Raw genomic sequence first — 22,805 nt, forward strand, 5'->3', positions numbered from 1 at the left:
GAAGTCTGTGATAGAGCACATTTTAAGCCTGGTTTTAGTTACAGCTTTAACATGGGGGGTTATTAAGGCCTTAATTTGTAACACTGTGGGTCTTTATTTTAGTGTTCTATGTGCGTCGGTTGTTTGTGCATCACGCAGCTGGACTTAGGGCATGTTGGTGTCTCTTTGGTATTGTAAGGGGGCAAAAAGCATGACATGTACCAATTAATAATGGGTGTGTTTTGGGCATAACGTGAAATAATGCAATCAGTGTGCCAGTCGTCATTCCCTTAAAGAGGCACTATTTTAACGCTATTTTAACAGTGCAGACGCAAGGTGTGAAAACAGATTGTTGACGGGGTGTACGGTAGCACCGCGACACACCTTGTGCAGGGTGTACAATAGTGAGAACGTAGCTCACACACTCTGCAGTTTTGTTTTTGGTGTTATATATTAGAGATCTATAACTGTAAGTAATGCTGTTGTATTTTTATGGACACTATGACATTTTATGCTGTAAAGTACAACCTCTTTAGCATCAGCCAATCAAATGCTTTGTCAAGTGTCGTTTTGGTGAGTATGGTTCACTCAGCTGCCATTGTTGCAATATGGGGCAATGAATCATCTCCAACTCTGCAACTTCTGCAGTTGTATATACCTTTTTCTTTTTATATGTGAAGAGTCCAGTACACTTGGCCTTAAGCTACATCTGGGAAATAATGTAAAAATACTTAATATATTTTTTAATTTTTATAATATTTCCTGTTTCTCGCTGATCACCATGTTTTCATTTCTTTTGTTTATATTGATATGTTAGTTTTCATATATTTTAACTTTTTAAGGTCTCTAATATTAGTCCTTGTGACCCCCTTTTCACACACTGTTGTGTTTACTTTCCTTGAACACATCTAACCAAGTACAGGAAAGGAGAATCTAAATGTGTCAAGATAGAAATAGAACCTCAGGGTGCAGATAAGAACTAACACAAGGCAGAAGTGTGAAGAATTAGACATGTTGTTAGCACTCACACTGTTCATGTTTGGGCAATAATTACTAGTTACTTTAGCCTTGTAGCAAAATACGTTGCCAACCCTGCCTCAGATGATCAATTAGATTTGAGGTGCACTCTAAGAAATATAAGTACAGATTTGTACTTAAAAGAGTACAAAGCTTGTCGCTGGGGCTGTACCTTATATTGAGGCACAAAAAAGTACCTTTCAGTGAAAGTCCTTTTTTGTACCCATGGTTTTTGTGGCAGTAAAGATCATAAAGATTATAAACATTATCATCAACTAAATATGGCTCAAAAACTTGATGATACAAAATTGTCTGGCTTTCAAATAAAAAATGTGCAATTTAAATATATATTGTTCATTAGTACAGTGATGCAGAATACTGAATGTACCCTTTGGCTGGTTAAATGGTACAAATTTGTACTTATTGCTGTTAGAAATGACTTTGTACTTCAGAGGGAACAAATCTGACCCCGTAAAGACCAATATTGTACCTTTGAGGGTACAATTATAAAGAGTGTACCTTCGAGTACAAAAAAGTACTCATATCGTACCTCTGTTTTTTAGAGTGTGATGGAGAAATCTGTGCACATTAGATTTTTGGTTGAGCCAACATTTGGTCCCTTAACCAGCACGGCTGTCTTCCGAGCCCCGCAGATGCCCGTATGGGCGGACAGACGGGCCGAGAGACAGACAGGACAGACAGAGACGCGCACAGAGACACAAACACAGACTGCCGTGCGTGCGGCAGCAGCTGTCCGGGTACCTTGAGCGTGCTCTGCAGGATGCGCAGGCGATGCACTTTGTCATTGAGCAGCGGGTCGTTGCAACGACGCACAAAGGAGTGCTTGTATTCGAGACGGGTGGAGAGACGCCGCTCACCCAACAGAGACAGGCTGGTGCGCTCCAGCGCCCGGTACAGGTCACCAAGCGAGTCTGCGTGGCCCCGCCGCTCCCGATCCTGCTCCCCACCTGGAGGTGGCGCCACACACACATACAACAGCGGTTAGAGGGGGTCACCAGAGAACAAGAGAGGACATGAACTCGGCTGTCCCTGCCGATGTTGACCAGCGGCGTAATCTAGTAAGAAACAAGAATACTGTGATTAGATGAGCGTAATACAAATGATATCTGCCAGATAATATTGCCAGAAGCTACCAGTGTAAACCATACCATAAACGCTTTAAAAAATCCTATTATAGATATACATAGACCCTGTGGAACCTGGCCTAGCTAATGCCGCTATTATTTTTCCACTGTTAGCAAGACTAGCCTAGCTAATACATTTCCATGTGTTATTCTGAATTGGGAAGATTAGTAAATGGACACTCAATCAGGGCAAAATAAATCAGCAAATCTGGTCTTATTAAGACTGTAAAATGTCATACAATATACTATTATCTTTACTTTAGGACTTTAGGATTTAAGCATGTTTTATAATGATGATATATTCTTGTTTATTTATTCATTTCGGGTTAAACAAAGTTTCTGGTTTACTTCAGGGCTATATCATAATTAGTACAGCCAAAATGTGTTTACATTTTTTGAGACCCATCAGTCCTCCCACAGAGTGTAGTGCACTCCATCACATGTCAGTGATGCGTCCATCGACGTTGAAATTACATATCACCATATTCCACGCTTTTTTAGATTCAATGTTTTCGATTATGTTGACTAATTATTGCAGACCTAATCACTCTAACTGCTAACTGCTCTATGTAAAACTGACTGCTAACTGTCTGTTAAAACTGACAAGATATCAAAAGTTAGTAAGTGACTTGTCAGGCAATACTACAGTAAATGGATACAAACTTAATATATTTAGCTGTCTTCGAGCTGCACCTTGTGTTTACTTGGATGTTAGACGGTAACACGAACATGTCACATTTTTTTTTGTTTTATAGTCTACTTTCTCTTCAGAAGAGGGGCTTAAGTCTCTGAACAGGCAGTAATATCAATAAAGTGACCAAAGCTTCAAAAACAGTTCTTTCACACACACACATACAGACACACACACACACACACACAGATCAGACTGTGCCAGGGGGGGCTAATTTTAAAGTACACTTCAAACTTTTGAAAGGGGGCGCAAATTGCATCATTATACTATTACTTCATTATTTTATCTATTTTATTTGACAATAAAATGACAAATGACAATGACAATAATACCATATATTCCTGATAGCGATTTTTCTCTGAGATTATATATTGTCCTAAAAAGACAGTAATGGAGATGATGATGATGATGGCGTCCTGTTCCTGAGCCTTTATCAGCTGATTCTAGGGGTTACATCAGGAGACAGAGCTCAGTTGTTAAATGCTGGAGGCTCAGCTCATTCTCGAGCCATCACCCCGGCTAAACAAAGGACTCTAATGGTAGGGGAGCAGAATAAAATGGAGGCATCCCCAGAGTTAGCAGCCCTTAATTATTAATTACTCCTTATCTGCGCAGAAATCTGTAAACATTCGGCTCGCTCGCTTTGCTCCTCTCTCTCTTTGTAGCCCCCTCATCATGTCTCTCTCCGCCCACGCGTTCTCTCTCTCTCTCTCTCTCTGTGCCTGCAGTCTCGGCACACACGCCGACACACATCAGCACAGCTCTGTCTAGGCATTTTTCCCTCAGCTGTGAACATTTTTTATGCTTGCTCTGACAAACACACAGACACACACATATCCTACTGCTTTCCCTCTCTTTCTCTTTCTTTTTTTCTCTTACACACACACACACACACACATACACTCGCCTCACAGGCAAATAGGTAGAAAAGGAAACAGTGTGTAATAAACACACACCACTGCACTGCACAAAAGCAGACACGAGCAGAGCGACTGTAACTGTTAGCTGACACTAAAGCTTCCGCACAGCTTCAGCTGAGAGTGACACTGACTGGCATTAGCACGTAGCTGTGGTCAGTGTGTAGCGTCCCCCGCTGGTCACCCGGGTAGGTGAGAACAGGCCGAGCTGAGAACGGCGCTCCTGTGAATGGTCTAAGGCAGGTCATCCATCATTAGGACACATTCTGGAGGGGGTTTAATGATGCTGCTGCTGCTGCTTTCTGAGTGCTTACTTAGGTGTAGGTGTTTGTAGGGGGTTGTTGTTTATGGAAAAGAGAGAGGGAGAGTGAGAGGGAGAACACAAGATTTGGGAGAGAGAGAGAGAGAGAGAGAGAGAGAGAGAGAAAGAGAGGGAGGGAGAGAGAGAGAGAAAGAGAGCATAAGATTATGAAAGAGAGAGAGAGAGAGAGAAAGAAAGAAAGAGTAAGAGAGTGTCTGCAGAACAGACTGCACTGCCTAAAATGTTCCAAAAGATACACACATATGCTTAAAACAGGCAGAGCGAAACAGAAAGAAAGAGAGAGTAAGAGAGAGAGAGAGTAAGAAAGTGAATGCAGGACAGACTGCACTGCCTAAAATGTTCCTACACATACACACATCAGCTTAAAAGAGGCAGAGAGAGAGAGAGACAGAGAGAAATGATTGTGGACATTACCAACTGCACACAGTATTTAAATCTGACCCTAAGTAAGACTGTGAAAATAAGGAGTAAGGAAGTAGGAGTAAAAAAGCAACAGGAAAGAAAAGGGAAAGAAAGCATCTCAGTCAATAAGAGATATATAGAGAGACAGTGAAATAGAGAAATACAGCACTGGAAAAAAGTTTCTTTGATTTTACCAAATTAAATATCTATGGAATATAACCAAGAGAAAGATGGATGATCACAAGCCATCAAACCAAAAAGATGTGGCATAAAGTTACCCAAAAGCAGTGTGTAAGACTGGTGGAGAAAAACATGCCAAGACGCATGAAAACTGAACCAGTTGATTTCTGAACTCTTAAAATTTCTGAATATGAACTTGTTCTCTTTACATTATTTGAGGTCTGAAAGCTCTGCATCGCTTTTGTTATTTCAGCCATTTCTCATTTTCTGCAAATAAATGCTCTAAATTATAATATTTTTATTTGGAATTTGGGAGAAATGTTGCCCGTAGTTTATAAAACAAAACAACAATGTTAATTTCACTTAACCTATAAATAGCAACATCATTACTATTTTTGATATCCAATTCATTGACCTCCATAAGGCACTTGTCAAATGCAATTAAATCTTAACATCAATGCTCCAAAATCTAGTAAAACATTGGACACACTTTTTTAATACACTTAATTTTAAAAGAAACAATAAATAAGTGTGTGTGTTCAAGAAAATATATGCAACTGATGCAGAGCTGCAGAGTGTGTGCCTGTGTCTGTGAAGCACACTCTCAGTCTGAGTGTAATTAACTGGAATTTATTGTGTTTGGAAAGAGGGGGCTTCCTCCACCTCAGGCTCATTCACACACACACTTGGAACAGTGGCATTTCCACTGCTCACCTCACGAGGGCAGCAGACCCTCACAGCGGGAGGGGAGGGAAATCCTTCATGGCTCGTCTTTAAGAGGCTATAAATCACTTTTAACAGACTTTAAATAATTTATCTGACCAGCACAAGCGACCTCCTTCTCCAGATTCTCATTAAATGATATAGCCGGTTATCTCCAAATTATACACACACACCTTCAAATTAGCCTTTTGAGATACACTGATTAAACACGCACTCACTGCAGAATCTATTTTCCCTTCCAGCTGTGCAACAGTGTCAGTGCCACTGGCAGCAACACAATCCCAAAACACGATATATCCAACCCCATGCTTGACCGTTGGCAAGGTGTTCTATTCATGAAATGCAGATCCTTTTGTCTGACTGCAGCCAAAGAGTTCTAATAAAAAAATTAAAAAAAAAACATATACATACTGTAGGAAAAAACGTAACAAAAATATTTAATGTTTAATTACTGTTGCACATGGCATGTTTAATGGCTGATGTAATAAGCTAAATTAAGCAAATGAACAGTAATGATTTGCTTTTCCTGTAAACCTTTTACTATGCATAAAACCGAATGTGTGTCGGTGTGTGCATGTGAAGAAATGAGTCTGTCCTTCTCTATCTCTCTTCCTATATCTCTCTTTATCACTCTCTCTATCTCTCTCTCTCTCTGGCCTCTGGAGGACGGCGTGTGGCTCAGTCACGATCGATAGGATCTGCTGCTCCATGCTCTTCAGCAGGTGGTGGAACAGGCTGAAGCTCGGGCCTGAGAGGATGACTAACATCATCCGCCTCCACACACACACACACACACAAAGTGAGAGAGAAATGAAGTTGAGAGCGATCAAATGAAAGATAGAAAAAGATAAGGACAAGGGAGGTACAGAAATAAAACAGAGAGATTAGAAGGTGAAAGAGAGATATAGAATGAGAAAGAAAGAAAGAAAGAAAGAAAGGGTATAGAATAGAAAGGTGAAAGATAGAAAAAGATAAGCACAAAGGAGGTACAGAAATAAAACAGAGATTAAAAGGTAAAAGAGAGAGATATAATGAGAAAGAGAAAAAAGAAAGAAAGAAAGGGTATAGAATAGAAAGATGAAAGATAGAAAAAGATAAGCACAAAGGAGGTACAGAAATAAAACAGATTAAAAGGTAAAAGAGAGAGATATAATGAGAAAGAGAAAAAAGAAAGAAAGAAAGAAAGAAAAAAGGGTGGAGAATAGAAAGATGAAAGATAGAAAAAGATAAGCACAAAGGAGGTACAGAAATAAAACGGAGATTAAAAGTTGAAAGGGAAATATAATGAAAAAGAGAAAAAAGAAAGAAACAAAGAAACAAAGAAAGGGTGGAGAATAAAAAGATACAGAATAAAATAAGAAGGAGGAAGAATGAAAAGATTAGCAATAGAGAGAAAAGAGACCTAAGACAATTAAATTGTTTTATTTGTTCCCATTTTCTCCCCAATTTACATGGCTAATTACCCAACCCACTCATTATGACTCCCCGTATCACTAGTGATGCCCCAACACCAGGAGAGTGAAGACTAACAAGTGCCTCCTCTGATACATGTGAAGTCTGACTCCGCCTCTTTATGAGCTGCTGCAGCATTACTGAGTAGCATCACAGTGCACTCAGAGGAAAGCACAGCGACTCGGTTCTGATCAGCTCACAGATGCCTTATGATAAGCGACATCACCCTTTGGAGTGATGAGGGAAAAGACCGCCATCTACCCACCCAGAGAGTACAAGGCCAACTGTGCTCTCTCATGGCTCCAGTAGCTGATGACAAGCTACATAAACAGGATTCGAATTGGGGATTTCCTGATCATAGTGGCAACATTTAGCCTGCTGGAACACTCAGAGCCCCAATGTAAGATAATTAAAAGAGAACAAAAGTGTCCCACAAATTAAAGAGAGGGAATAGAGGTAAGAAAAGTTAAAGAGAGAAAGTGATGGGGTTATACTTATATTGAGTGGCTTTTGGTTTATATAAAATGTTTTGTGGGTGAGAGTTAAGTGGGAGTACATTAAAGAAGAGCAGAGGGTAAAGGCTGCTTCTGGGCAGTGGGGTAAGGCTGTATGATATACAATATCATGTTAGTTAGTTGAATGTTGATAATATGAATAAGATACCCTCAGAGAAAGCTACAAATAGAGAATATGCCTTTTTATATCTTTATCAATGTGTGTGCTGTGAGTAATGTATACTGATAAGATTAAGTTTCACTATGCAGTATTTTCATGGTATGGTGATATCTGATGGTCTGCTGTCTTATTCAGGGATATTCTTGCCTTGTTCCTATTGATTCTGAGCAGGCTCCGGCCTCACCTTGACCTTGACTGGATAAATGATGTCCATATGCTTCCTGACTACTATTAATGTACGCTAAAAGAATGACAAATAGACTGAAGTGACTGCTATTCATTTAGGCACTATTGATTCCATAACTGCAGATTGTGCTTAGGCTCAGATAAATGCCATATCCAAACCTCTTTTAATTCCATAGAATTCAACTGGCTGCAATTGGGACTGACACATATCTTAGATCAAACAATATTTGTTCTGATGTGTGTGTGCATGTGTTTTGTGACATGGCAGATAATCAAGCTGTATCACTCAATACATTAATCCAAATTCAGCTTTTTTTTAAACAGGTCAGCATTTTTTTGTCACGCCCTTGCCCTGTTGCCCAGTGTGCTCCCCAGTAGTTTTCCACTGATATTTACCCTCATGTCTAATTTGTAGCTCCACCCCCTCGTTACCTCACTTCCCCAGGTGTTCACTGTTTCATGTCTGTTTCCTGTGTATTTATAGCCCTAGTGTTTCAGTCTTCAGTTGGGCTTTGAGACCTTTTACTGATCTAAAATTATTAATTGGAATAGACCGCTTTATCCTAGTGTCTTTTAGAAGTCTCCAAGACTCATTATAACTTATTTTACTGAAGAGAAAAAAGGGTTTCAAATCACCTACACTTGTAGCCCATATGGGCCAAGGTCTATTAAAGGGTTAAAAAATGTATTCTGCTTTTGTTGGAGTAAATGTCTCTACTATCCATTGAATACTTTATACTAAATGTTAAAGCATTGCTGTTAGATTTTAAATCCATTCAGCTCAGGAAGTTACATGATCACCATGCCACACCATGCCACCTCAACCCCAACAGTTTTGGTTGGAGCTCCATCATTCCAGAGAATATAATACCACTGCTCAATAGCTCAAGGGGCTTCATATCTCTCTAGTCACAATTGGTTGATATTTATCTGCTCCTGAAAGCACTATTCTATTGGCTATACTTGTCTACAGGGACAGAACAAACTGTGTGTGTGAATTTGTACATGGGTGCGACTTAAAAGGTATGTCCACAAACATCAGACCATTATGACATATTATAGGCCAGGGGTTGGCAAATAAGTTTGGCTGCGGGCCAAGTGTAATAGTATGGAATGCTACAGACTAGTAGATCTCCAGCCCAGAGGGTTGTTAAACCCAGTTGCAGAACAGTTGATCTTAAAGCAGGTTAACCCAAGCAGAAAGCAAATAAATAAATAAACACACAGCTCCTCACACATGATCGAACTCGTGGGGTCAGGTTTGCGGTCCAATACACTACCGCTGCCACAGCTAGTGAATTGGGTAAAAGTCGGGGAAAATACGCATTAAAACGAGATGGGGAGCCCAAGAACTGGCGGAAAAATGAGAACGGGCGGAAACTAAAGTCACGCCGAGCGTGACAGAGAATGTAAACAAAAGCTCTCCGGAGCTTTTTTCGTTATCGTTCATTATAGTTCAAACAACCTCACGGGCCAGATGTTTCATGCTTGCTGCCTATTGCCGACCCCTGCTATAGGGGCAGTTTCGCAGAAAGGGATTGGACTACACAGCATTTTGAATGGAGATTTTTCTTTAAAAGAAAAATATAATCGATAGACTAGGCTAAAATAGAATAGGCTTAATCCCTGTCTGAGAAACTGCCCCAAAGTTTATGAAAAAAAGATAAAAGAGAGAATAAGAAAGAGAGAGAGAAAGCAGAATAGTGTCAGACAGAATGTACTGTGTGTTTGTAACACAAAAAAGCTTTGACCAAAAGAGAAAAAAAGCCTCAGAAACTCAGAACAAACAAAAGCCCACTTTTGCAAAACTTCGGCATCAAACAGCAGCGATCAGGTACCACGGTGCCCTAGTTACATTTTGTTCCTAATGAGCCGTGCTATTAAAACTTAATTAAGATGTGATCGCGTTTTTAGGCCGTTTCAGGGGGAATGGGATAGTTTTTTCGTGTGAAGTAGCAGAGCGTGCTGTATAGCTGGCAGCGTTGCACTTGAGCAACAGGCTTCCATTTATCCTCTCTTACCTAAATGTCTCCTTTCTGATACATTCAGAGACCTTGTCTTTGTCCCTCTTAACTCCTTTAATTAAAATCTGCCCCCAGAGTAGTTGATGTGCGTTGGAGACTGTGCTAGTCACAGTAAAGTGGATCAGAACACAAAACTGGAGCTTCCTGTGGAACTGCTGTGGAACTACTGTAAGAAAAATAGCTTAATGCCTTTACTCAATCTTTTCTAATCTTTAACACAAACCATTCTGTTAATATTTTACTGTAGAGCACTATTCACAACCCATTTTTTAGCCTTTCACGACAACTGACATGAGCCATTGGGGAACTCTGTATGAGAACAGTCTGGATTGCTTTGTGTGAATGTTTGGCAAAGCGAGGCGACGTTCATTGGAGGAGCGCAGCGGCCGTGAGGTAGCGTAAGCCTGTTCTGTCATCACCTTGTAGGCGATTGTAAGAGCTTTGAATTTGATGCGAGCATCAACTGGTAGCCAATGGAGCTCAATGAGCAGCGGGGTGACATGTGCCCGTTTTGGCTGGTTGAAGACCAAACGTGCTGCTGCGTTCTGGATCATCTGGAGTGGTTTTACTACACAGGCCGGGAGGCCAGTTAGCAGGGCATTGCAGTAGTCGAGGCGTGAGATGACGACCGCTTGCACCAGGAGTTGGGTGGCCTGTTGCGTCAAGAACGGTCTAATTTTTCGGATGTTATAGAGCGCAAAGCGGCAGGACCGAGCAACTGAGGCCACATGGTGCGTGAAGGAGAGTTGGTCATCAACCAGAACACCCAGGTTCCTAGCAATCTTTGTCGGTGAGAGAGAGAGAGAGTCGATACTTATAGAGAAGTTGTGTTGAAAAGATGGTTTTGCTGGTATAACCAGAAGTTCAGTCTTTGAGAGATTTAATTGAAGGTGATGCTCCTTCATCCATGAGGATATGTCAGAGAGACACTGCGATATCCGTGCAGAGATTGAGTGATCTTCAGGTGAGAACGACAGGTATAGCTGGGTATCATCAGCAAAGCAATGGTAGGAAAATCCGTGTGAGCGGACAACCTGACCAAGAGAGGTGGTGTATATGGAGAAGAGAAGGGGTCCCAGTACCGAACCTTGGGGAACCCCAGTGGATAAGGAGCGGGCTGAGGAAAGCTGTCCTTGCCACGACACCTTGAACGAGCGCCCAGTGAGGTACGATCTGAACCATGACAGCACATTGTCTGCGATCCCCATGAAACACCTGTCATTTTAGTGTGGGAGGTTTCATGGCTAAATTGGAGCAGCCTGGTGGGCAATCTTCATTAATTGCACATTGCACCAGTAAGAGCAGAGTGTGAAGGTTCAATTATCAGGGTAAGTGCACAGTTTTGCTCAAAATATTGCAATGCACACAACATTATGGGTGACATACCAGAGTTCAAAAGAGGACAAATTGTTGGTGCACGTCTTGCTGGCGCATCTGTGACCAAGACAGCAAGTCTTTGTGATGCATCAAGAGCCACGGTATCCAGGGTAATGTCAGCATACCACCAAGGACCAACCACATCCAACAGGATTAACTGTGGACGCAAGAGGAAGCTGTCTGAAAGGGATGTTCGGGTGCTAACCCGGATTAAACCAAAAAACATAAAAACCACGGCTGCTTAAATGACGGCAGAATTCAATGTGCACCTCAATTCTCCTGTTTCCACCAGAACTGTCCACCGGGACAATAAATTATTGTGGTCTAAAACCAGGTGTTTCAGTTTCATTGTCCAAATCCTGTATGGTCAACTCGTCTTCCTCATAGTACTAGTTGTTCCATTTTTTGGTTTATAAGACCTTTAGTGCGGAGAGATATGGCTTTATTCAGCAGTATGTCCAAAGTTCAACACCATGGCCCAACACCATGGTGCAGCTGCCAACTACCCACTTAGATACACACCATTTTACACTGAAATTAAACTGAATAAAGCTGTATCTTTCTGTCCTGAAGTTCTCATAGACTATTCTTTCTACTTTCATCATCAACAATGGCTGACTGGTACTGTGAGGAAGACGAGATGACCATATGTCTCTTTACTGACCACTTTAGAAATATATAATAATTTCAGCTGAGAATGGAGCCTAAATCAACACGATACACAACACTAGCTATACAGTAGATGTGCAGAAACAGGCTAATGCTAACACGCCTCAGCTCAGCTGTAGTACAGACTGTCTACTCTAAATGGTTTTGATGATACTTCACCTCAAAACATCTTATGACACATGACAATCATTTTAATAAGCCTTCATCAGTATTTATGGAGGTTTATACCAACTGTCACTAATAGCTTGTGTTGTGTAGCAAACACAGTGTTACTGCTTCACATTAGATCAGCATCTAAATGTAGGCGAACATGATCAGCCTACTCAAACACTCAGCTAGCCCACAGAAAGAAGCACACAGCTAAAACCATACAACACAACCCACATTTGAATACTGGTTTTAATAAGCTCTTATCCATTTAGTCTCTACATTTCTCTTAAGGGGATCTGCAGACACAATATTAGCCCATAATTTACCCGGTTTCCTTCTTTTAATGACTGGAATTAAATTTTGCATTAAGTGCAAAACAACAAGACTCAGAAACAGCTTCATTCCGGAAGCTGTAAGACTCTTAAACTCCACTTAACAAACACACTGCACTGACACCAAAGACAAATTACTGTTTACTGTTTACCAACATGGTCACTTTACTTGCACTGAGACACTTTATCTCCACTGCTCTAATTCACATTATCATGCTGCTATAGCACACTTGCACTCTGGACTTCATGTTGCTGAACCTTCTACTCTCTATTTATTTTTTTTATTCTTTGGGATATTTATCTATCTATTTTGTATATTCTATTTCTTTTATTGTATTCTTTTTTTATCTATATATCTATTAATAACAGCTCTTTGGGTGTAAAACTGGATCGTGAGATCACAATTTCGTTCCACCTCATGTACCACATGTGATGCGAATGACAATAAAATCTCCTTGAATCCTTGAATAAAGTTGATTATATAAGCAGTCGAAGGGATAAGGGTTTGAGGAAACAAAAGTGTTGACTTTAGCAGCAAAACCAGGCTAAAATGGACTAAACATATCTGTGTACATGCCAGTAGAGCTGATCTAGCATTTCTATGGATACCTGTTACAAAAAGTTCTTCAAGCAATACCACAGAAGAGCCATTTTTGGTTCCAGAAAAAAAAAAAAAAAAAAAAAAAAAACAGGATTTTATTTGTAAGTGGTGCTGGATTGGTGCATCTCTAGAAAGAAATTAAATAAAACCTTAAACTAAACTTAAAAAAGATATAAATGACTTTCTACAGAATGTAAGATCATCTTTTATAAATATGAATATAATTTAATAACATTGTTGAGATACTAGGGAAGCTACTTTTCTGTCTGGAAAAGTTTTTGAAACTAAGGACACAGATACGAACTCATGAACAAAGACCTTCTTCACAGCCAGACTGCAATATCTTCTCATAATCCTGAGCTTGCCAGCCCTGCTATTTGTAATACCATCACACACACCGGCTTATGTCTTACAGGGGTGAGCATCAATAATAAGTGTTGCTGTTACAGGAAAACAAACAGCTCTCTCTTCAGCCTTAAAATGTGCACTTGCTGAGAAGAGATGCTACTAAATAATGCAGATGTTAGAAAAGTATTTTCTACGTACTAGCAGCAGTGGTTGCATGTCGAATTATGTACACTTGAATGTAGTTTATTAAGTGGAAATATTCCATTTTTCCAGTTATTCCAGTTATTTATGAGGAGTCTGGTCTATGGGATCCAACTATTATATTCTCATTGTTTCTTGCATGCTATTTGAATGATCATAATCACTAGTTTCCAGTCTGAATGTTTCAATGCATCAATTTTCATAAAAAGTAATAGCTTTGGAGTCAATTGTCAAGACAGGGGGTTTTAAAGATTGATGATTGGTTGTAACTAATTCTCTAAATTTAACAAAGACCAGAGATCTTCAACACTGCATACTTTAAATGCAGGCTGGTTGAGGAATTTGTACTTTGTACAATTAAATGCACTACTGAAATGTGACTGTTCAGTGAACTTGTGTCATGTACTTTAAAACTGCTGGACTTGGAATTTGAACATTATAATCCATTATTTTTATGTAGACGTAGAATAAGGAAGATGTGTTGTATTTTATTTATTCTTTTGGGGGAGATAAATCATTTTCCTATCTCTGATTACCACTTTTAAAATAACAGACATTCTAAATGAAAGCTTAATCTTTATTTTGGTCAACTTTAGCTTTATGGTGCTACAGTTGCATTTATCATTTAGGGTCTGCAAATAAATTGGTTTTAGTTAGTAAAAACATTCATTTGTAAATTGATACTGAATGCTTGATTTTTAGATTACTGCATAATTTGAACATACAATCTATTCATTACACTGTGCCAAAATGTCTTGATGAACGGACCAATAGAAACTCTTCAAAATGATCTGGACTTCCATAGAAAGTTTACAAGGTTTTTTCTCTCTCCTGTAAAGTTTTGGAGATATGTGTTTTTCATTGGACAGCGCCGATATGTTTCCAGGGTCGGAGAGGTGTATAGTTTATAGTAATAAAATACTATAAACATACTCATAACACATCATAATGCATTCATAAGGCATTATAAACATGGTTATAGATATTTAGAAAATGTTACTATGATGACTTTTCAAATGGTGTAAAGGAAAATTTGCATTTGAAGGCAGCATAGCATCATATCGTCACTGCTATAAGAAAGCCTATATCTGAAATAGAAGCTTGATCTTAGAAAAAGCGCTCTATATATGTAACGAAATGTTATTAAGAGTAATATTGAGCCATTTGTATTTGTTTATTTGCCATCAAAAATCCAAACAATGTGAGGGGCAGCTGGTGGCTTCAAATGATGAAAAATGATGGCGACATAACAGCGAGAATGTGATTAAAGTTATTAAAACGCACCGTTGTCGATGCAGTGGCTTCGGCTCAGCTCTCTGCGATGAGGCTCCCGCTGCTCGGCCATACTAGAGGAGGGCGTGAGGAGGGCGTGCAGACCGCTGTCCCGCGGCAGTGTGAAGCTGCGGGGTTTCCCTCCCGCGGTCACAGGGTCTCTCAGCCTCTCACCCTCGGCCATGGGGAAGGGGCCGTAGTGCTCCTGCATGAGCGTGCGCTGGGCGGGCAGCGTGGACTGGCGTCTGTACTCGGGGGACAGGCCCACGCCCGGCTCGCAGAACACAGCGTCCTCCAGCGGCAGCGTCTGCAGGTAGTGCAGCCCCGAGCTGGTCAGCGGCGTCTCAATCAGGTCCTGCCACGAACGCCGCTGACTGGCCGACTTGCGGGCCGGAGAGCCGCCACCGCTACTGCTGCCACCCCCTCCTGCAGGTTCAGAGCGGTACTCCTCGTGAGACGAGCGCGACTGAGAGGTCTCTGTGGACGACAGGCGGCCATGCTTGGGTTCCAGGTATGGACTGGCACAGGTCATCTGGAGGAACAGTGAGAGAGAGAGAGATGCATAGATGAGGGTCGTCCAAGATTACTCTTTAGTTTAATAACTATAAACTGACTGTCTTGAATTAACCTTAAACTCTTAGTTTAACACTAAATTAGACTTTAACCTCAACTTTAAACCTAGACTTAATGGAAACCATAAACTGTTTTCTAGTTTCATCTGATATTCATTTTTAAATATTTTCACATCATTAATGATTGAGATGTAATCAAAGTGATTCATATGGCCTTGTTTTACAACCTGCAAAAGGCACATGGCAATACTCATTGCTATCTTACACCCCGCAAACAGTCAGTTTTCACAATTTATACGCTTATGGGCATGGTAGGTTGGAAGTGAGGTGTGTTCAGGTACATTTCTGCCACTGACTGATTAGAACTTTGACAACAAGTATCAGTCAGAAGTTCATTGCTATCTTGGCAACACAGATGTTCCATACACTCTCAACGCACTTCTGCTCATTACACAAACACAGGACCGCACAGCAGAGCAGAGACCCAACTTTAACAATAACAATACACAACAATAAACAGAATACAAGGTTAAAAAATAACATTGCTGTTCCTGTAAATGACCTTCTTGCGCACCTTCACACTGTGAACACATAGGTCAATTGCCTCTGCTGAGAAGTGCTGCACAGTTAAAATAGCAATTTGCCAAAGTCAGAACGCACCTGTCTCTTGAAGGGAATGGCAAGTGACACACTGATTGGTTTATTTCATGGTACACCCAAAACACATCTATGATTAATTAATAGAATTAGTATCTTTGAGATGCATTTTGGGACACATAAGGCATATTTTTTGGAACCTTCTTAGCCTCTTTGAGGCTAACATGAACCCAAAACTTCACATGAAGGCTAGAGCACAATACTGTAATTAACAGAGAATCTAAGCATAGTCTATGATTTAGCATGGCAATAAGCCTCATGTTCTTTAAGTGTTATTTTACAATTGTTATTGATATATATCAGCAAATTATGCAAATACACATTCTACATTTACCCAAGTGTGCTGACTTGCATCTGCTTCACTCTTCAGAACCCTATTTAGAGCACTGAAATGCTAAAGTTTCTTTTTGTAAAAACATCCACCACGTTAACGGTAATTCCCAGTGAAGACAGGAAGTAAGATTTGCAATTAATCAGCAAATGAATCTTAATGAATCAAGAATGCTGTGACTGATTAGTGGACTTGTCAATTTTGGAAGGCAGTTCCCTAGACTCTGAATCGTTTAGTCACTGATAGACTGGTAATAAAAGGATGTGGCTGCTGTTATGACAGCAGTGGCAGTGACGCACACCTATTGAGCTTTTTCTTTCACCTTTTCACAAGATGTAAATATACTGTAGTGAATAGAGCCACGGTGAGGCGGTGACCCTTTCATTTCCTCCCTTTTTACAGTAATAGGAAAGCTTGATAAAAGACGAAGAGAGAGAGAGATTTAGGCGGATTAAGTAAAGAGATATCGCTAAAGAAAAGCAGAAACGATGAATGTTAGTATTAGATTTGATGGAATTTCTTTGTTATTTCCCAATTTTTGATTCCCTTTATTCGCAATATTAAATTTAAGCACTAAACTACCTTGAGGATGACCTTAACATGCCCTCACCTGTATAACTATAATGTAATGGATTTTTTTAATTACTACTGCAATAATACAAAAAATAATCTGTTCTGTCTGTGCTGTCCATAGTTTTCTATGTACTACATGCAGCTGTGCCAAATAAAGCCACTATGAATAGAACTGAATGCAGTTAAAAGAGCAAATGAGAAAGAATTAGAGAGAGCGAGATAAAGAGAAAAAAACGAGAGAATAAGAGATAAATGAAGGAAAAAAAGAGAGTACGAGAGAGAGAGAGAGAGAGAGAGAGAGAGAGAGAGAGAGAGAGAGAGAGAGAGAGAGAGAGAGAGAGAGAGATACAGTCTCTTTCCCATAGGAAACCCGTGTAAATCGTTTCTGCTCTGTAATCTCCCCTAGTGAAAAGTGAGCAGCCTCCTCTGGAGATTCACCGGTTAACAGAGTCACTCCTTCCCGTTTCTCTCAGGGCACTTTGTGTGCTTTCTGAAAAAGACGATCTGTGGTGGTCTCTGCCCTGTGAATGACCTGCCCATTGGCACTGTGGCCAAGACCCACACACACACACATTACCCTCTCATTAGCATTCTACATAGTGACTATAAGAGACAGCCAGTGCATAATAAACACCTGTGTCATATTACTCACACTGCTCTCTGCAGCTTTGATGGCCTTTTAATAAAAAAATATAAAATCAAATAGCATTTATTTGTACAAATTATGCAAATTTTGCTTCCCCCTCAAGTTTAAAAATAAAAAACAAAATATAAATGAAACAAATTTACCTTAAAAATAATAGATTTTCTGTTTACACATCTCTGGGAAAAAAAAATCAGACCATCAGTTTCTCTGATTTTGCTATTTATAGGTATATGTTTGAGTAAAACGAACATTGTTGTTTTATTTGATAAACTACAGACAACATTTCTCCCAAATTCCACATAAAAATATTGTCATTTAGAGCATTTAGACCTTAAATAATGCAAACAAACAAGTTCATATTCATAAAGTTTAAATAGTTCAGAAATCAATATTTGGTGGAATAACCCTGGTTTTAATCACAGTTTTTGTGCATTTTGGCATGTTCTCCTCCACCAGTCTTACACACTGCTTTTGGATAACTTTATGCCACTCCTGGTGCAAAAAAATGTATGCAGTTCAGCTTGGTTTGATGGCTTGGCTTATGATCCTCTATCTTCCTTTTGAGGTTTTTAATTTGGTAAAATCAAAGAAACTCATCATTTTAAGTGGTCTCTTATTTTTTTTTCCAGAGCTGTATGTTCCCACAACAAGTGATATTAAGAAAATATGTCTTTTTTTCAGGACATTTCATATTTGAAGAATGACATGTACTAGGTGTAAATATGTAAAAAATAGGTCACATTTTTTCTGGATGGTACATTATAGAGGCCTCATAGATGCTCAACTAACATTCACCTGTATTTCTATTAAATAAAACTGAACTGTTAGCTGAATGTAGACGATTTTCTACAGAACTTAACCTTATACCTCACCCTAATATTAACCTTAAAACCCAGCCCTAACCCAAAACTTATCCTACACATAAAATCTAACAATACCTAACCCTAAAATCTAAAATTTTGATTCATTTGAAAGTGGAATTTGAATTTCATTTGCTTTCACCTTAGGCTTCAGTTGCATTTAATAGACAAAGGAGTGAATGTAAGCGAAATGTTAGTTGAGCACCGATGATGTATCTATAATAGACATCTAAATAAATTAATAATGAACTAATCAGACTTTTAGAGGCATTTATTAATATATTAATAATATATTAATATTAACATAAAGCCATTAGGAACAGTGTGTACACCCCTGTTCCAGTGATAAAGGAAAGGGAATTACCCATTAGACCACAGGCAGACCATACACTGCAACGAAGTGAACTTGCTAAGCTTACTGAACTGAGAGAAAACAACAGTGTTATGTTCAATCTGAATCAGAAATAATATCTGTAATTAGATTATTAGAAATGAAATGGGTGACTAATCACTAATTAGCTCATTTGTACCTCTGGTGTTTTTTGTGTAGGTTTATGTAACGTCCACAATTCCCTTCACTCAGATTTATAAATACTGTGAGTCTGGACACTGACCTGAACTGGCCTGGTCACTCAGCTCAGCCAGACACAGAGCATACTCCAGAGAATTGAGAAAGAGAGACAGAGAGACGATGAGAGAGAGAGAGAGAGAGAGAGAGAGAGAGAGAGAGAGAGAGCACTAAAATCCACCCACACTCCACACTCAAAGCTCTGACTGACAATTTCAGCTCTCAAATGAACCCTTAAAAGGACAAATGGTGATACAGTTGTTATTTAATCAATTAAGCAAAAGAGTCCATCTGAATTACGAGCTATTAAAATATGAGAATGAGCTGGAAATATGTTGCATTACCAGGTTTGCATTGGTTGCCTTTCAAAAACAAGACAAAGCTACATTGACATGCTACTTCACAGGAAAGGAATGAATACCATTTCCCATGACTTTTGCCATGTCCCATAAGGGCTGAAGGCTTCCTGCACTGACCTGTGGGATATACAGCTCTGTAAAAATAAGAGACCACTTAAAATTATGAGTTTCTTTGATTTTACCCAATTGAAAACATCTGGAATATTTACCTGAACTGCTTGATTTTTTGCACCAGGAGTGGCACAAAGCAGTGTGTAAGAATGGTGGAGGAGAACATACCAAGATGCATGAAAAACAGGGTTATTCCACCAAATATTGATTTCCAAACTTGATAAAAAAATGTATGAATATGAATTTGTTTTTTAGCATTATTTGAGGTTTAAAAGCTTTGCATCCTTTTTGTTATTTCATCCATTTCTCATTTTTTGCAAATAAATGCTCTAAATGACAACATTTTATTTAGATTTTGGGATAAATGCTGTTCGTAGTTTATAAAATAAAACAACAATGTTCATTTTACTCAAACATTTACATATAAATAGCAAAATCAGAAAAAACTGATTCAGAAACTGAAGAGGTCTCTTGTTTTTTTCCAGAGCTGTATGTTTAGAGCCTACTGCACAGAATGGATGTGGATTCCTGCCAAAGACACTTGTGTCTGTTCACATGGACAATTCCAGCCAGATGCCACCAGTCATGATCATTACCACCCACTGTGCTGTCCACTGTTGGTGGTAATGTTTTTTTTATGTATTCCAAGTACCATTAAGATTGATCATGGAATGTTAAATGCCTGCACACTTCATCAATCTTGCACCCACTATTGGGCCTCGCCTGAAATGAACTCTGATAATTCACGTCGACTTGCCATGAGCACACTGGCCATTGTTCAGCCTCACAACAACTCACAAGAGAACACCTCACAACTTACAGAGGTGTTCAAAATTACCCTACTGATAAAGACAGGTTTAGGTTTAAATGTGAGATTTAAATGTGTAAAATGTGCATTTTAAACAACATTCGCAGCTTGTTCCAATCAGATACGGGTGAGAAATGATTAACATTGACTGGCAGTTATAAAAAGAGAGTGACAGACATACAGCGGGAGAGACAGATAGAAAATGGAAGTGTGTGTATTCCACTGTGTGCTGGCAGAGGCACAGAAAAGAGGAGGACGGAACAGAGTGTGTCTCTGATGCTGTCACTGAGAACTCATAGCACCATGACTCAGAAAGGACAGAGAGAGTGAGAGAGAGAGAGAGAGAGAGAGAGAAAGAAAAGGAGAGAGAGAGACAGATTTCTCCACTCGCTCCCCTGCAGTGTGCTCCTGTATTTAGGTGTCTGAATCACTCTCAATCACCCTCGCACGCGCGCACACACACACACACACACATACACACATACACACACTGGATTCAGGTATGGTGGAGAAATGCCACACTAAGCAGAGTAAACCTTTAACACTAAAAAAAACACCAGTCATTTCTGAGGCCAGGCACAGTGTAGGACTACAGTAAGATACTGTGATTTTATTGGGATCAGTGCAAAAAAGAGCATATCATGAAATCACTATAATGCACAACTTTACAGTGTAGTTTACTGCATAAAAATAAAAAATGCATGCTAATATGAATATGAATCAAAATAACCAATTTTTTTTGACAGATAACATACAGTAGTTCGCTGGAGTATGTAACTGTTGCCAAGCAACCAGGGACAGCTGAAGGCGCACAAGAACGATGGGTACTGCAGTCATTTCAAGGACTTTTAAATAATTTGGCAAATAATAATGAAAATATCATAACACAGCAGCGTTTAGTGGGAGCATTAGTGCCTCATAAGCAGTTTCTAATATCAAACCAGACCCAAAACGATAATACATAATGTTAATATCTATTAGTGTGTATGTGATTTAATATGTTGTGTTTTGTTTAATTGTTGCCTTGCGGGCAGTTTCTCATATTAAATTCCTGATACACAACTACCATAAAAGATATGGGTAATTTCCATTTGTGTCTTGTAATATTATTGACTACGTGGTATAAGTATTGTATGTCCCTCAAAATAGCAATAACACCAATGCCACTGCATAGAACAGTCTAAAATATATTACCTACTACTGTAGGTATACACCCTGTTTCTACACACAGATGTTAATATCCAGGATGAAGCCCCAGGCTCCTGAAAGATCAATGAAATCAGGTATATTCTTTTCACTACTGACCAATGCTATGAACAATACCCCAGAGATGGTGCTGTAGGTGGTGTCGCCTCCTACTTTGAGAAACAGATACAAAGGTACGCCTGCTATTCGATATCTGTGTGTGTGGGTACAGGTGGTTGCTCACCGAAGGGGGGCGTGGGTACGTGTCGTAAGGTGGAGGGGGGCTGTCCTGCTTGGGTGTAGAAGGTGTCTCGTTGTCTTCATGGTCACTTTCACTCCAGTAGTCAGCTGAGAGAGAGAGAGAGAGAGAGAGAGAGAGAGAAACAGAGAGAGCAAACAAGGTGAGAGAGAGATAGAGATAGAGAGAGAGAGAGAGAGAGAGAGAGAGAGAGCGCATGTTAGAAACAATTACACAGAGTAAACAGTAATTAAATAAAAGCATGGGGATCATATGGAGCATACAGTCACATAGAGGTCTCCCCACAGAGACCCAAATTTAATTATCAGCATCGCTCCCAGCAGTACCACACACACACACACACACACACACAAACACACACAAACAAACACACACACTCATATATACGTCTATGTGAACAAACACATTAACACACCCACAGATCACTGCAGTACCCGCAAGAGGTCAACGAGAAAAGGAGAAAAGAGAAGTGGAATGGCAAAAAAAGAATAAAGAGACAAATAGAGAATGAAAGAAGAGAACAGAGCAGAGCAGACAACACAAGAATAGAACAAATGGGGGAAAAAAGCTAAAAAAAAGAGGAAAGTAAAAGGGAGAAGAGGAGAGAAAATCAGAAAATAGAGATGAGACGAGAAGAAGAGAAGAGAAGGGATAGAAAAAAGTTACAGAGAAGAGAAGAGAAGAGGGAAAAGAGAGAAGAAAAAAATGAAAATAAAAGAGAGGAAATGGGGAAGAAGGAAAAAGATGAAAATATAAAGATGAAAAAAGAAGTAAAATGAAGAGAAAAAGAGGAGTCAAGTGGAAAAATGAAAATAGAGGAGATTAGAGGGGAGAAGAGGAGAGAAAAACAGAAAACAAAAAAGAGTAGAAGAGAAGAGCGATGGAGAAAATGGTAGAAACAAGAGAAGAGAGTTAATGGGAAAGAAAAGTAGAAAGAAGAAGAGTGAAGAGGAGACACAAACAGAAAACTGAAAGGTGAGCAGATGAAAGGTAAAGAGGAGAAAGAGTGGACGAGAGGAGGTTACAAGAAATAGGGGCAAAACTGAGAAAAGAAATGAAGAAAAGTGAAGAAGAAAAGAAGTGGAAAGTGAAAAGATGAACAAAGGAGAGGCTAGAAGAGAGGAAGAGAAAGGTGTACAAAAGGTGAAGAGGAGAGAAAAACAGATAAGAGAAGTGGAGAGGACATGGGACGGGAGGTGACGAGCAGTGAGGA

General features: G+C 39.6%; 1 protein-coding gene across 4 annotated transcripts in view; it reads right to left on the reverse strand.

Moving 5' to 3' along the window:
* cnksr2a (connector enhancer of kinase suppressor of Ras 2a) overlaps positions 1 to 22,805 on the reverse strand; it is a 177,036-nt gene that overhangs the window by 6,357 nt on the left and 147,874 nt on the right. For all 4 annotated transcript variants that reach the window (XM_049462856.1, XM_049462835.1, XM_049462846.1 and 1 more), the window contains 3 exons: positions 21,578 to 21,681; positions 14,676 to 15,195; positions 1,759 to 1,964 (listed from right to left, as the gene is read on the reverse strand). In XM_049462856.1, the coding sequence (XP_049318813.1) occupies positions 1,759 to 1,964; positions 14,676 to 15,195; positions 21,578 to 21,681 (830 nt within the window). The remainder of the gene's footprint in view (positions 1 to 1,758; positions 1,965 to 14,675; positions 15,196 to 21,577; positions 21,682 to 22,805) is intronic.

The sequence above is a fragment of the Astyanax mexicanus genome, chromosome 1, assembly GCF_023375975.1.
Source record: "Astyanax mexicanus isolate ESR-SI-001 chromosome 1, AstMex3_surface, whole genome shotgun sequence".
Lineage (NCBI taxonomy): Eukaryota > Metazoa > Chordata > Actinopteri > Characiformes > Acestrorhamphidae > Astyanax > Astyanax mexicanus.